We start from the raw sequence: 12331 nt of genomic DNA, 5'->3' as shown, positions 1-12331 counted from the left end.
ACTTGGGCAGCGACCGTGTGTTTTTGAAATCCTCAGAGCTCGGACAACACGTGATAGAACTTCCACCCCTGCGTCAGGGCCTTTTGCTGTCAGAGAACGTGGTGAAATGCGGGGCCAGACCAGAGCAGAGTGTGAGCATGTAGGTGTCCCGGGGAGGGCCCGGGGGGCTCAGGGAGTCTTACCCAGCCGGTTGCAGGGGTTCCGTTTGAAGAGGGCTCTCAGAAGACTCTGAGCCTCCACGCTGAGGAACTGCGGCATGCCCAGCTTGGCTCTGAAAAGCACAGTCATATGTTAGGGTAAGAAGGATGAGCCCCAAAGGGCGCAGGGTTTTCTTCAGGCCTCTGTGGTTCTGCAGTCAGCATTCACAGACAAGTCCAATCATATCCACGTGACCCAGAGCAGCTGTTTAGAACAGCTATATAATGATTCACTAAAAATAACAAGGCCACTAAAAATAAACAAGAATGATCCCATGAACATACAGAACTTTTTAAATGGAAATTAACTATGGTTTCCAAGACAACAACAAAAAAGGCTTTGGAGAGATGCCAGCGTGGTTGACACCTTAGGACTCTCCTCTTGGCTTGAGGAGACAGCTGGATTCTCTCCTCTGCCTCCGGTGGGGTCTGCGGCCACATCTGGGAAAGGACGGCCTGGCAGGACCTCGCTCTGGGAACCACGTGTCCACAGTTTGTCGCTGCCCCGTCAGAAATGCTGTCAATCCCAACGACAGGTTACAAGTTCACACCTGGGATTTGCTGGAGGGAATTATTCTAGCTTTAGAAAAAGGGTCTTGTTCCCTCTTAAAATGAAAAGGAACAGAGGCCATCAAAAAAAAAAAAAAAAACATAGTAGACCGTAGCTACGCATGTCATCCATAGTGTAAGGTCACGTGACACAGGGAAACACCATTTACATCCTCTCTACGGGGTGTCTTCCACGAACTGCTCTCCTTCTATTTATATAACGATGTATCTACAAAACCGTAAGCTTTGCAGGTGCCTCCTGGTTTTATAAACGTTGCGTGTCCACCCGCAAGCAGAGTTTGAGAGAGCTGGTCATGAGGCCAAGCACCTTCATGGATTCTCCTGCAGGTGCAGTGGGCCCACCCTCTCACTGAGCAGGGAGACAGTCATTTGGAGCCTGCCTGATTCCAGGGCCACTTCCTCACCCCGTCCGCTTCTCTCTCCCAGAGCTTGCCCTCTGACACCTCGCTCAGAGGAAGCCTGCTCTGATGAAGATGTTACAGCAAGGGACTTCCCTGGCGGTCCAGTGGTTAGGGCTCTGCGCTTCCACTGCAGGTGGCACGGGTTCGATCCCTGCTCAGCGAACTAAAATCCCTCATGCTGCGCAGCACGGCCAAAAAAAAAAATGATGTGTTTTTTTGTTTTTTGTTTTGTTTGTTTTTTAAAAGCTATTACAGCAAGACTGGCTCTGGGTTTAGACTTCTTCCTAGGGTTCTAAGAGCAAAACCCATTTCTGTGTTAAAAGATTCTTCATGAGAATTAAGGAGAAACTTATGTTCGTACTCAGTGACTCGGGCCATATGATGCCTGCTGACGTCAGGCAGGAGAGCTCAGGCACGTGCATGAACGGGTGAACAGGCAGAGAAGGGAAGGCTCTCTCAGGAGCCCCTGCGGCCCTTTGCCCCCCAAACCTGCACTTTTGAAGGTCACCAACCATCATGTCCAAAGACCTTGCCGTTGGACAACTTAGACGATTTTTACTGATGGAAAACTTTATCTTTGGTAGGAGATTTCATCAGAATCACTCAGAGAGGCCACCGGCGTCACCCACTGACATGAAAATGCCAGGAATGCTCATCACCGTTACCGCCTCCTCAACAGTCCCGGTTCTGAAGACCGAAGCTCTTGGTATCAGCAGGCGCTGACACGTAATGGGGTGGATCCCAAGCGGGTGTGCTACTCACTTGAGGATGAGGGCCATGGTCTCCTTCCTGTCCTTCCCCTGGAATGGCAGCGAGCCCGTGAGCATCTCAAACTGCAGACCAACACAGAACAGGAGAAAGAGTTCAGAACAAACGAACTTCACAGTGGCGAGACCCAGACAGGCAAAATGCAGCCCAAGTTCATGTACCCACTCGAAATCCTGGTCAGTTAAGTGCAGGCGCTGGCCTACGTGCTTGGTGTACAGCAGCGAACAGAACTGCACTGTGGACCTTGGCACTCAGTGGGGAGACTGATGGATGATGGACACAGTAAATGCTTCAGCTCTACGGCCGTGAGGAGGTGCTCAGTGCCGTGGAGAGGGGGATGGGGACCTGCAGCCCATGGCCACACACCTTCCACGGGGTCGACGGAGGACCCGCCCTTCTCTGGCGGGTGCCGTGGAGGGGCTGAGCCAGGAGGGGAGGGCAGGGGTGGGGAGAGAGAGCTCCGGGTCCAGATGGAACGGGAGGCTGCTCTGCAGACCGAGTGCCCTGAAGAATCATCCCCGTGACGACCCGCCTCCTTCAGGCGACTGTGACCCACCTCCCCAGCTGTCACGAGACACCGAACGTGGAGGGGACAAGTCTGTCAAAGGAGTGAGCAATTCAGGGAGGAATGCCCTGTGCCCGAGACCAAGGTGGCGGGACCGTTGGTGGCGTGTGGACCGTGGCAGACAGCAGAGGCTGGGCCTCTCCTGGAAGAGGCGAGGGGCCAACCTCTCCGGTCAGCTTCTCCAAAGTCCAGGGGCATTTCCCGTCTCATGGGGGCAGGAGGGGCAAGCGCCGGGGGAGCCCAGGCCCGCTCTGCTCTCCCTGCCTGTGGACCCTCGGGGCACAGACCTTCCTGGGCACGGGCACCGCCACCTGCGCTAGGGACGTGTGAAGGTCATGCCCTGTGCCCGGGAGACCCTCACAGATATGCGTGTTCACAACACAAGATGACAGGGCCCGTAAGAGCGACGCGGCAACGCACCAGCCATCGACAGCTGGGGAACCAGAAGAGGTTCCAGAAGTGAGTGTGGGGAGCTTGGGAAAGACGTGGAGGAAACAAGTGGGGAGAAGCCTGACTGGGGGCATCAGCTCAGAACGGGCCACTTCCCTCCTCCCTTTCTTGTCCCTCCTCCTTCGCTACCTTTTTTTTAGTTTGTTTGTTTTTTGCGGTACGCGGGCCTCTCACTGTTGTGGCCTCTCCCGTTGCGCAGCACAGGCTCCGGACACACAGGCTCAGTGGCCATGGCTCACAGGCCCAGCCGCTCCGCGGCATGTGGGATCTTCCCGGACCGGGGCACGAACCCGTGTCCCCTGCGTCGGCAGGCGGACTCCCAACCACTGCGCCACCAGGGAAGCCCCCAGCCTACATCTTTAAGGGCTTCGCGAGTATCCCTGGGATCCAGGGACAGGATGAAGCCTGTGGTCTCCCTCCGGGAGCCCACCCCACCCTCCAGAGGAAGGTGCTTCTCAGGTGGATGTGGGCTTAAGATTGGAATCACTCCCGAAGATGCAGGGCTGTAACCTCGGACCTGGGATGTGGTGTCGGGAAGACAACGTCAAACTTCCGGTGAAACCCACAGCGAGAGTGCCGAGGCCCCCATGCCCGCCCCCCAGTACACACCCTCCAGGCAGGGTAACGGGGAAGCACCCCCGTGGACAGGAGCGGAGTCGAGGACGCAAAGTCGCCCTGCAGAGGAAGAGGCGACCCTGACGGTCTCACCAACGTATCTAAGAGAGACGATCGCTGGGAAGGTAAGCAGAGCGGGACGTCCCCGTGGCTTCTGGCCTGGAGACGGACTGCGCCCCAGCAGAGGCCATTCAAGGTCTGCATAACCACGAACACAGCAAGCGTCACCAGCGCCCTGGCAGCTGATGCTCACGGAGCCCTTGTCAGGTCGCGAGCTTGGGCCCATCACTTGCCTGTATTAATGTGCTTAACTTGTTGTGATTCTGTTTTGGGAACAGGCTTCTCATTACAGTCTGACTTCCCTCGTAGGGGGCTGACGGGCGGAGGACGCACTGACCCTGGAGACGGGGGCACTGGCCCACGTGGCGTGACGTCACCTACTGTACGCCCGTGAGCTGGCATCCCGGCCGGAGCCGTGGGAACTGCCTCCTGAGCTGGTTTGACGTGTCTGCCCCCCACAGACAGGGGTCAGCCGTCCGTGCCGACAAATCCAACAGAGCCAGCACTTCCGAGCCCGTGGGGCCGGGGACCAGAACCGAGAGACCGAGTGTGGCCTCCTGGGTACCAGCCTAGGGGCACCCAGCTGATGCCCTGCACCATGAGCAGGACACAGCCCAGCAGTCCCGGGGCCAGGGCGAGAGGCACGTGTGTGGGAAGGAGGCTACGCCAGTGCTGGCCGAGCGACGGATCTACGGAATCTCCCGTCGCCTCAGTTTCCTCATTTGTGAAATGCACAAGGAGGGGGCTGACAAGCCGGGAATGCCACGACGCTACTCCCATCCAGTCAATGCCAGACTCACAGCCTCGGAAGTCTGGTCCATGCCGAGGGCACGGCGGGCCTGGAGGGGCTGCCTGCACAGGGCCCGGCTGCGGGGGATGGGTGGGGGGAGGGGGAAGGGAGGAGAGGAAGGACCCCGTGAGGCCCGGCAACAGCAGCCAACCCCGCTTCTGTTGTGACTACAGACCGCCTGGCTAGACGGAGTTTGCTGCACGCTCCGTCTGCGAACACATGACCCAAAGAAAATCCAAGTTTCTAGATGCAGATGTACAAATGCTTCGCTCCACATGTATTTTGGTTCGTGGTGATTTTGCTGACTAAGTGGAGGAATTCTGTGTTTGAAATAAGAAAATATCTTTAATCTGGAGAGAGCTGCGCCCCTTAAAATCCTCATGTTAAACCCGAAACAGCATTAAGTACAAAGGTCTGACTCTGAACACATTTGCATCCTCACTTGAATCCCAGCTCTGTTTCCTGATGCTGGAAGTCTGGGTGGGGGACAGAGAGGAGGCTGCCAGGAAATGCTAGGGCCAGGAGTCAGTGGCCCCCCTTGTCCTGAGTCACACAACGGGCACTGTTTTCCTCGGGTCACTCCTGGATCTCTGAACCCCAGGGACGGGCGGGCGCTCAGGGGACAGCCACACGGGCACCTTGGGGACCGCAGATGCCACACCACAAGCAAGTCAAGCCACGAGCATGCCATATCATGAGCACGCCATACCATGAGCACACCGTACCATGAGCACGCCATACCATACCATGAGCACGCCGTACCATACCACGAGCACGCCGTACCACGAGCACGCCGTACCATAAGCACGCCGTACCATACCACGAGCACGCCGTACCACGAGCACGCCGTACCACGAGCACGCCATACCATACCACGAGCACGCCGTACCATGAGCACGCCGAAGGACCACCAGTCCGCGCTCTGCGTGTGGCCCCGCCGGTTCACCACCTCGGGCGCCATGTACTCGATCGTCCCGCAGAACGAATAGGCTCTCTTGTCGTGGTCGATGGCCTCCTTACTCAGCCCGAAGTCTACGAGGAAGAGCACACAGCGCTCAGTGTCCGGGCGGCACTTGGAGCCCTGGCTGCCCGGCCGGCCCACCTCCCGCCGCTGTCCTCTTGGGGCCGAGCTGCCCGCAGAAGCTGAGTCAAACCCGACACCTCCCGGTCAGCTTCTATAGGGACCCACACGTTCAGGAGTGCTCCTGAGGGCGCCCAGAAACTGCATTCCTGACGCCCGACACCAATTCCCCGGGAGCCTGTTTTTAGCAGGACACCCTGGACGTCAGTGGCCCCAGCGGAGAGGCCTGCGGGGCTACTCCGAAGGAAAGGCAGGAAGACGGCGCTAGTTCTGAAGGAAAGGGCGGGAAAGGGGGTACGAGCAGGAGGTCCCGGCCGGTGAGGCACGGAGGGGAAGGAGGACAAGCTGGACGGGGCTTCAGAGCATTTGCCACGGGGTATCCTCCCCTGGACCTTGTCCACGAGACCTTCGGCCAAGGCCGCCGTCCTCCAGTGCCCGTGTTACTGCACCCAGTGGGTGAAGGACACAGTGAACACGCTGGTCCTGAGATCACAGAGCCCTCCAGGTTCGCCATCTGTGAGGTTAAGGGTGACGTGCCTTCTTCCCGGGGCCACGTGAGGACCCAGTGAGCTCACGGCTCAGTGACAGCCTCCAGCACCCGCGTGGGTCCGCTGCCTCGCTGCCGAAGTGACACTCTGCACAGCAGAGTCTCGGGGCTGCTCTGACCACGATGACTAAAACCGGGGAAGCCAAAACTCCATAATACGACACGTAAATTTAACGTGGCAGCTCATACCCATTCCAGCTACCTCTGTACACGTGAGATTTATATAATACACGCGCAGTTCCTCACTCAGCAGAGAAAACCGGTCAAGTACTAGCAGAACCTTCAATCTCCACGAAATGCCACGCTGGCACTTCTGAACGGCCTTGACCCGTTGTAGAAGTCAGGTTTACTTTCTCAGCTTGTTAAGGGTTCATTTCTTCTGCTGCTCTACACGTGGCAAGGCACAGAAGGCCCCAGCAGGTCAAACGGGACTCATTGAGGGGGGCAGGTCCCACCAGCAGACACTGCGGACGCCCTCGGACCTGTGCAGCCCCTGCCAGGAGGTCGCCGTCTACAGGGTCTGTCAGATGAGTGCCAGGCTCTTGTGCATAATTCATGAGAAATTTAAGAAGTCTCACTGTTTGACATTAACGAGCAGTAACTGTCAATTGCTCTGGGCACTCTGCTGGGACTGGGGCCCCATCAGGAGCGGGGTGAACCAGCCCAGAGAAGGGAACAGGCAGCAGGGAGACCAGACGGCGTGGGGCTGAGGAGCAGAGGACGGGAGGCTCTGCAGACAGAACAGGGAAAGAGCAGGTGCCCCCCCCAAGCAGAGACAGTGGCCACTGGAGGCGGGGGGGAGCATTCGCGCAGGGACAGCCCGCTGGTGGACACGGGGAGCGGGTGTGAGGGTAGACCAGGCCAGGACCCGGCCAGCGGGGGGCCAGCGGAATGGCCCCCAGAGACGTCCATGCCCCAACCCTGGAACCTATGAATAGGTCACCTTCCTGGCAGAGGGGGCCCTGCTGTATCTCGAGGAGGGAGGTTATCCCGGGGCGCCAGGATGAAGCACAATAAGCACAAGGTCCTTACATGGACTTGGGGGCAGAGGCCAGAGTCAGAGAGAGACTGGGGTGCTGCCCCCTGGCTCTGAAGGAGGAGGATGGGGCCGTGAGCCCAGGGAAGTGGGCAGCCGGAGAGGCGACAGGACCATCCTCCCCTGGAGCCTCCACAAAGGAGTGCACCCCCTTTTGATCTTAGCCCTGTGAGACCTGTTTTGGATTTCTGGCCATCAGAGCTGTTAAGATGATGAGCTGATGCTGCTTTGAGCCACTGAGGTTGGTAATTGTGACACAGCAAGAGGAAATTAGCACAAGTGGGTGTCACGGAACAAGGGGTGGTGGTGCTCGTTCTGGCTGAACCGATGGCAGTGGGAGGGGTTTGAGGTTTCAGTGGGGAGATCGGCCCCGCAGACATGCTAAGATGAGATTCTTGACCAAAACATCCAGTGACGCTGAGAGTCAGCAGGAAAGGCACTAGAAGGGTCTTAAGTCAGAGGGAGATAAGGAAGGAGGGCCGACCTGGGAAGCGAGAGCGTCCCCGGGAAGACACACACCAACAGAACTAAGCCACGGCCACGGGGAAGGCAGCCCTGTCTGCACACGCTGGTGTGATGAGAGAGAGGGCTTAAGCTCTGAGTCGGCCCCCAGGTACCAGGGCCGCCGGGGTGAAGTCATCGGTCGGTAGCGGGTGGAATTTTACAAACCTGTGATCTTAATGTGTCCCTCTTCGTCCAGGAGGATGCTGAAAGAAAGAGGAGGAAAACGGATGCTTTAAAAGAGACGAGACACACGGAAGGGCTCGGAGACCCCAGGAGAGCCACCCAGGCCCTTGGGCAACAGTCTCCACGCTGGCTGGGGGGCGGCAGGTCACCTGCTGTTCGCAGACGTGGCCTTCAGACCACTGCTTCCCTAGTCAGCAGCTTCTGCTGGGTCAGGAGCACAGGCACATCCGTGGTGTGTGGGGTGCAAAGGGCACCCCCATGTTCTTGTGCCTGGCTCAGCAGGCTCACACTGGGGACTGCAGGTGTGAGACCCTCTCAAGCCCAGGGAAAGGTCTGGGGACCCCCCCAGGCTGTCTGTTCTGCATGAATGGGCCTGAGAGGGTCCGCGAGTGCCCTGGCCTGTGCAGACGCAGAGCTGCTCAGAGGGGACTTCCTGAACCCAGGCGGGCCCGCGACGGCTAGAGCCTGCTCTTCTGGCCAGACCCATCCACGAGCCCCACCTGGCCCTGGGGACCACTGCGACCTCCGGGGGAGTCTGTGACACCTCAGGCCTCAGCCCCCGGGAGCCATGTTGTGGGAGCCGGTCCCACGGGGTCCCTCCTGGTGCCCTGGGCCATGATCTCGGCGTGCAGGCGTCTGACGTTCAGATGCCCCACGGGGAGCACTGCCCTGTTCCTCCCAGCTGTCTGGAGTACGACGAGGCTGACGCCCACGGGAGGGCGGAGGGAAAGCCTGAGGGGATGGACGCAGGCGAGCCTTCCACGAGGCCCTTCTCCAGCCCATCAGCCCACAGGTCCCCAGGGCTCCTGGCTTGCCCTGTTCCTTTCTTTGCTGTAATTAAACTCTGTTCCACCAGCTCCTGGGAGGCACCAGCCCGGACCTAAAGAGACCAGGACGTGGGCTGTGAGGATTAATATGTGGTACCTTAGACACATCTGGGAAAGGAAGGAAGTTCTGACACAGGCTACCACATGGATGGACCTCGAGGACACCACGCCGAGTGCAATAAGCCAGCCACAAAAGGACAAATACTGTGTGATCCTACTTACATGTGGTCCCTAGAGCAGTCAGATCCACAGAGACAGAAAATAGAAGGGAGGGTGCCAGGGGCTGGGGGAGGGTGGTGGGGAGTTAGTGTTTCATGGGACAGGGTGTCAATTTTGCAGGATGAAAGAAGTCTGGGAGATGGATGGTGGAGACGATTGCACAAATGGTGTGAATGCTCTGAACACGACTGAACTGTGCACTTGAAAACAGTCAAGGTGGTAAATTTTATGTCATGTTTATCTTACCACAATTTAAAAAAATCTGCCATGGGAATAAAAATCATACCTATTATTTTATGGAAATGGGAAGGAAAAAGTTACAGTGTATAATTAAGATGACAATTTATAATGAAAGAAGCAAATGTTCTTATCTCTGCTTTTCAGTTATACTTAATCTTTGCCCAGAAGTGAGCAACTTCCAAGATTAATTCCCTTCTAATTCTAATGGACAACAAAATCCTTTTTCTTCAATCCTGCAATTACATATTACTATTTTTAACTATAAAGATCCCTTTGACCTTTAACTAGAGGGAGAATCGGGGTGCTGCCTTCATGGGGCAGAGCCCACAGCAGGGGTGAGCAGGTCAGCTGAGCTGGCTGTGACAGTGGCCTCAGCGCCTGTTTTCTGAAGGCGATGCTGAGTTTGCGGGACGTGGCTCTTAGTATGGGGATACTCAGGAGAGGGCCTCTCATGGTTACTTAAACATCATTTACACGTGCAGCCAGTGACGCTCTACCCAGCTGGTGGTTAAGCTGAAGCCGTGCGTGGGGAGCACTTCCCTCTGGTCACAGGCAAATACGCTTTGCATCAGGGACATACGCAACGCTCCTGGTCTCTAGGCAAACCCAGGCGTTTCCCTTAAACGACTGCCACTTCTCAGAGCAGAGTTCGCATTTTTCTCAGTTCCCTGCAGGTGAAGAAGTTAAGGGACCAGGAACAAGGGCTGGGATATACTTCCTGTGCCCTCAGGGCCTGGGCTGCCTTGTGCTCCAAGCCTTGGGGTCCCACCAGGCCCCACATATGCAGGGGCAGGCAAGGACCTCAGTGTATAGGGGGACAGGGGGCCGTTAACGACCACGTCACAGGCCAGAGGGAGAAAATCATCAACTTCGCTGCAGGGACCACTGTCAGGTCAACCAAATGAACTGAAAGCAGAATATCCTCTAGATCCTCTAGGTCCTCCTCTAGATCCTCTAGATCCTCCTCTAGATCCTCTAGGTCCTTCCTCTTCAGCGGGCCCCTCCTAGTCTGTGGCAGCTCGACACAGAAAACAGCAGGAGGAAAACCTGAAATAAGAACACTATTATTTGGAGGGACTTTAGCCGAACGTCCTGGAGATGACATCACAGGTGATCACAGCCAACGACACACAGACCTTATTGGAATTTGGGCTGGGTATCGGCTGCCACTGTCTTTTAGAAAAGGTCAGAAAGGCTCATCTGACTCGTCACCTAGAAATGGGTCTGTCAAGACAGCTGAAAGGGCTTTCCAAGGTGGAGGTGGAGGTGGAGGTGGGGAAGAGACTGGCACAGAAGACGCAAACTAGCGAGGACATGGCATGTGAGACATTCCCAGTGCAGGATGGGGCCCACCTAGGAGGGAGGGCAGGGGGTGTGGGAGGAGGAATGGTGGGCTGCCTACCTGCCCAGCCTCCGCTACCTGCCCAGCCTCCGCCACCTCCCAGCCTCCCCTACCTGCCCAGCCCTCTCCACCTGCCCAGCCTCCTCTACCTGCCCAGCCTCCCCACGTGCCCGGCCCTCTCCACCTGCCCAGCCTCCTCTACCTGCCCAGCCTCCCTTGGGGGGTGTTATGAGGGTCAGGTGAGAATAGGCTGGGACCATCCCACACATATCAGCACAAGCCACACCTATGTCTGGGCACCTTTCCAGGGGCGGGCATGTGGAATCCCTGCCTGTGGGGTGCCAGCACCGGAATGTCCCCAGGCTACGGCCTCACTGGGGAATTAAGTACAGGGACAAGGCGACGTGGGCAGCAAGAGGGCCCCACCCCGCCTCGTCCGCACTCACTTTTCCGGCTTCAGGTCTCTGTAGATGATCCCCAGGCTGTGCAGGTGGTCTAGCGCCAGGGCCAGCTCGGCCAGGTAGAACTTGACGTCCTCCTCCGTGAACATCACCTGGCGGGAGAGAGGACAAGACCTCAGCCTGCGCTGCGGCTGCTGGCGTTAAAGACAGAGAGGCACTCAGCCCCACCAAGACTGCGCTCCGCTCTGCAGACCGCGGCCCCCAGACAAGGCTCTTCCAACTGCTACAATGGAAACGTGAGCTGTCAGCAAAGTTTTAGGACCCGTGAAGGGGAGGGGGCACTCCTCACACAGCGACTAGGCCTTGTGGGCGGAGCCCTGGGCAGAGTTCCCTCCCCCGAGCTTTCTTGCCCCACAAACCATGCAGCTCTGGAGTGTATTTCTGGGTTTATGTTTTAATATGCGTGCTTCTGATATAACACTTTAATACAAAAAACTACACCACACTGTGAAGGTCTGACAATAAACAGGCCTGAAGGATTTACCGAAAATACGTCTCAAATGTCATCCCTCCTCCTTCAAGTTCACCTCTTCACCCCTTGGGTTTATGCAAACTAGGAACTGACATCTCCCCAGAGCGGGACGAGTCTTACCAAATACAACCCACCCGTGTAGCATCGGTGGGTGCCCCTTGCCGGAGAGGCTGGCGGGAGAGGGACCCTGGTTTAGCTAAAACACACACGAGGCCATGGCGCCTAGCAGACCTCAAGGTCATTGTCTCCTACTGTTTCCCTGTCCCTGCGGTTGTGAGAACCAGCATGTAATTTTGTAGTCACCTTACCAGCAAGCCAGATGATATCAGAAACCATTCTTTACCCGCCCCATGAGAAATGAATGTCACAGAGACTAGAAATCCACGTCATGACTGAATTCTCTCTGAAGGCAGACGCGTGAAAAATCAATACATGATCAGGAGGTTGCCTGGGAAGCTCAGAATCAGAATAAGGGCAATTTGGGGAACTGAACAGTGAATACATCAGGCTAATGAAGGTGGAGCACATCCATTTCACAAAAGGGATGCCTCCCAGTGGGGAGGACATGCACTCCAAGTCCTGGATGACACTTGGGTGCCACCAACCCTCGCTGCCCCTCTGGCCTCTGGAATCTCCTGTTCTGTCTTCCACACTTGACCGGCGGCACCTTTCCTGGCTGGGTATTTCTTTTCTAAATTGGTTAGCATACTCAGTGGGCTTCCCTGTGAGAAGGATTTCCCTGTAGGAAATCCTGCTGGCTGTCGAATTCTCTTTGGCCCGACTTTCTCCATCTCTGTGTATAACCACACAGGCACGTCTACAGCTTAGTGCTCAGGGGCAGCCATATTACTCTCCTTGGCTGCTCTTAGGGCACAGATCTGCGTGGCCACCAAGTGCAAATGCAAAGGGTTTCTCTATGGGAATGAAACACCCATGGATGTGAGTTCCTGAAGGCAGTCAGTACGGAGACCGACACACACAAGGATGCTGTCTAGTGGGCTCG

General features: G+C 56.8%; 1 protein-coding gene across 1 annotated transcript in view; it reads right to left on the bottom strand.

Annotated features, from left to right (window-relative positions):
* The window catches only part of RPS6KA2 (ribosomal protein S6 kinase A2), a 160867-nt gene that overhangs the window by 51680 nt on the left and 96856 nt on the right, over positions 1–12331 (bottom strand). Inside the window, exons 6-10 of the mRNA XM_082634373.1 lie at positions 10842–10948; positions 7750–7787; positions 5306–5448; positions 1931–2001; positions 183–271 (exon numbers count right to left, since the gene is read on the bottom strand). Coding sequence (XP_082490499.1) covers positions 183–271; positions 1931–2001; positions 5306–5448; positions 7750–7787; positions 10842–10948 — 448 coding nt within the window. The remainder of the gene's footprint in view (positions 1–182; positions 272–1930; positions 2002–5305; positions 5449–7749; positions 7788–10841; positions 10949–12331) is intronic.

Source organism: Mesoplodon mirus (genome assembly GCF_964341445.2).
Source record: "Mesoplodon mirus genome assembly, chromosome: 10".
NCBI classification, from domain to species: domain Eukaryota; kingdom Metazoa; phylum Chordata; class Mammalia; order Artiodactyla; family Ziphiidae; genus Mesoplodon; species Mesoplodon mirus.
This window is presented reverse-complemented; position numbering and strand designations above follow the sequence as displayed.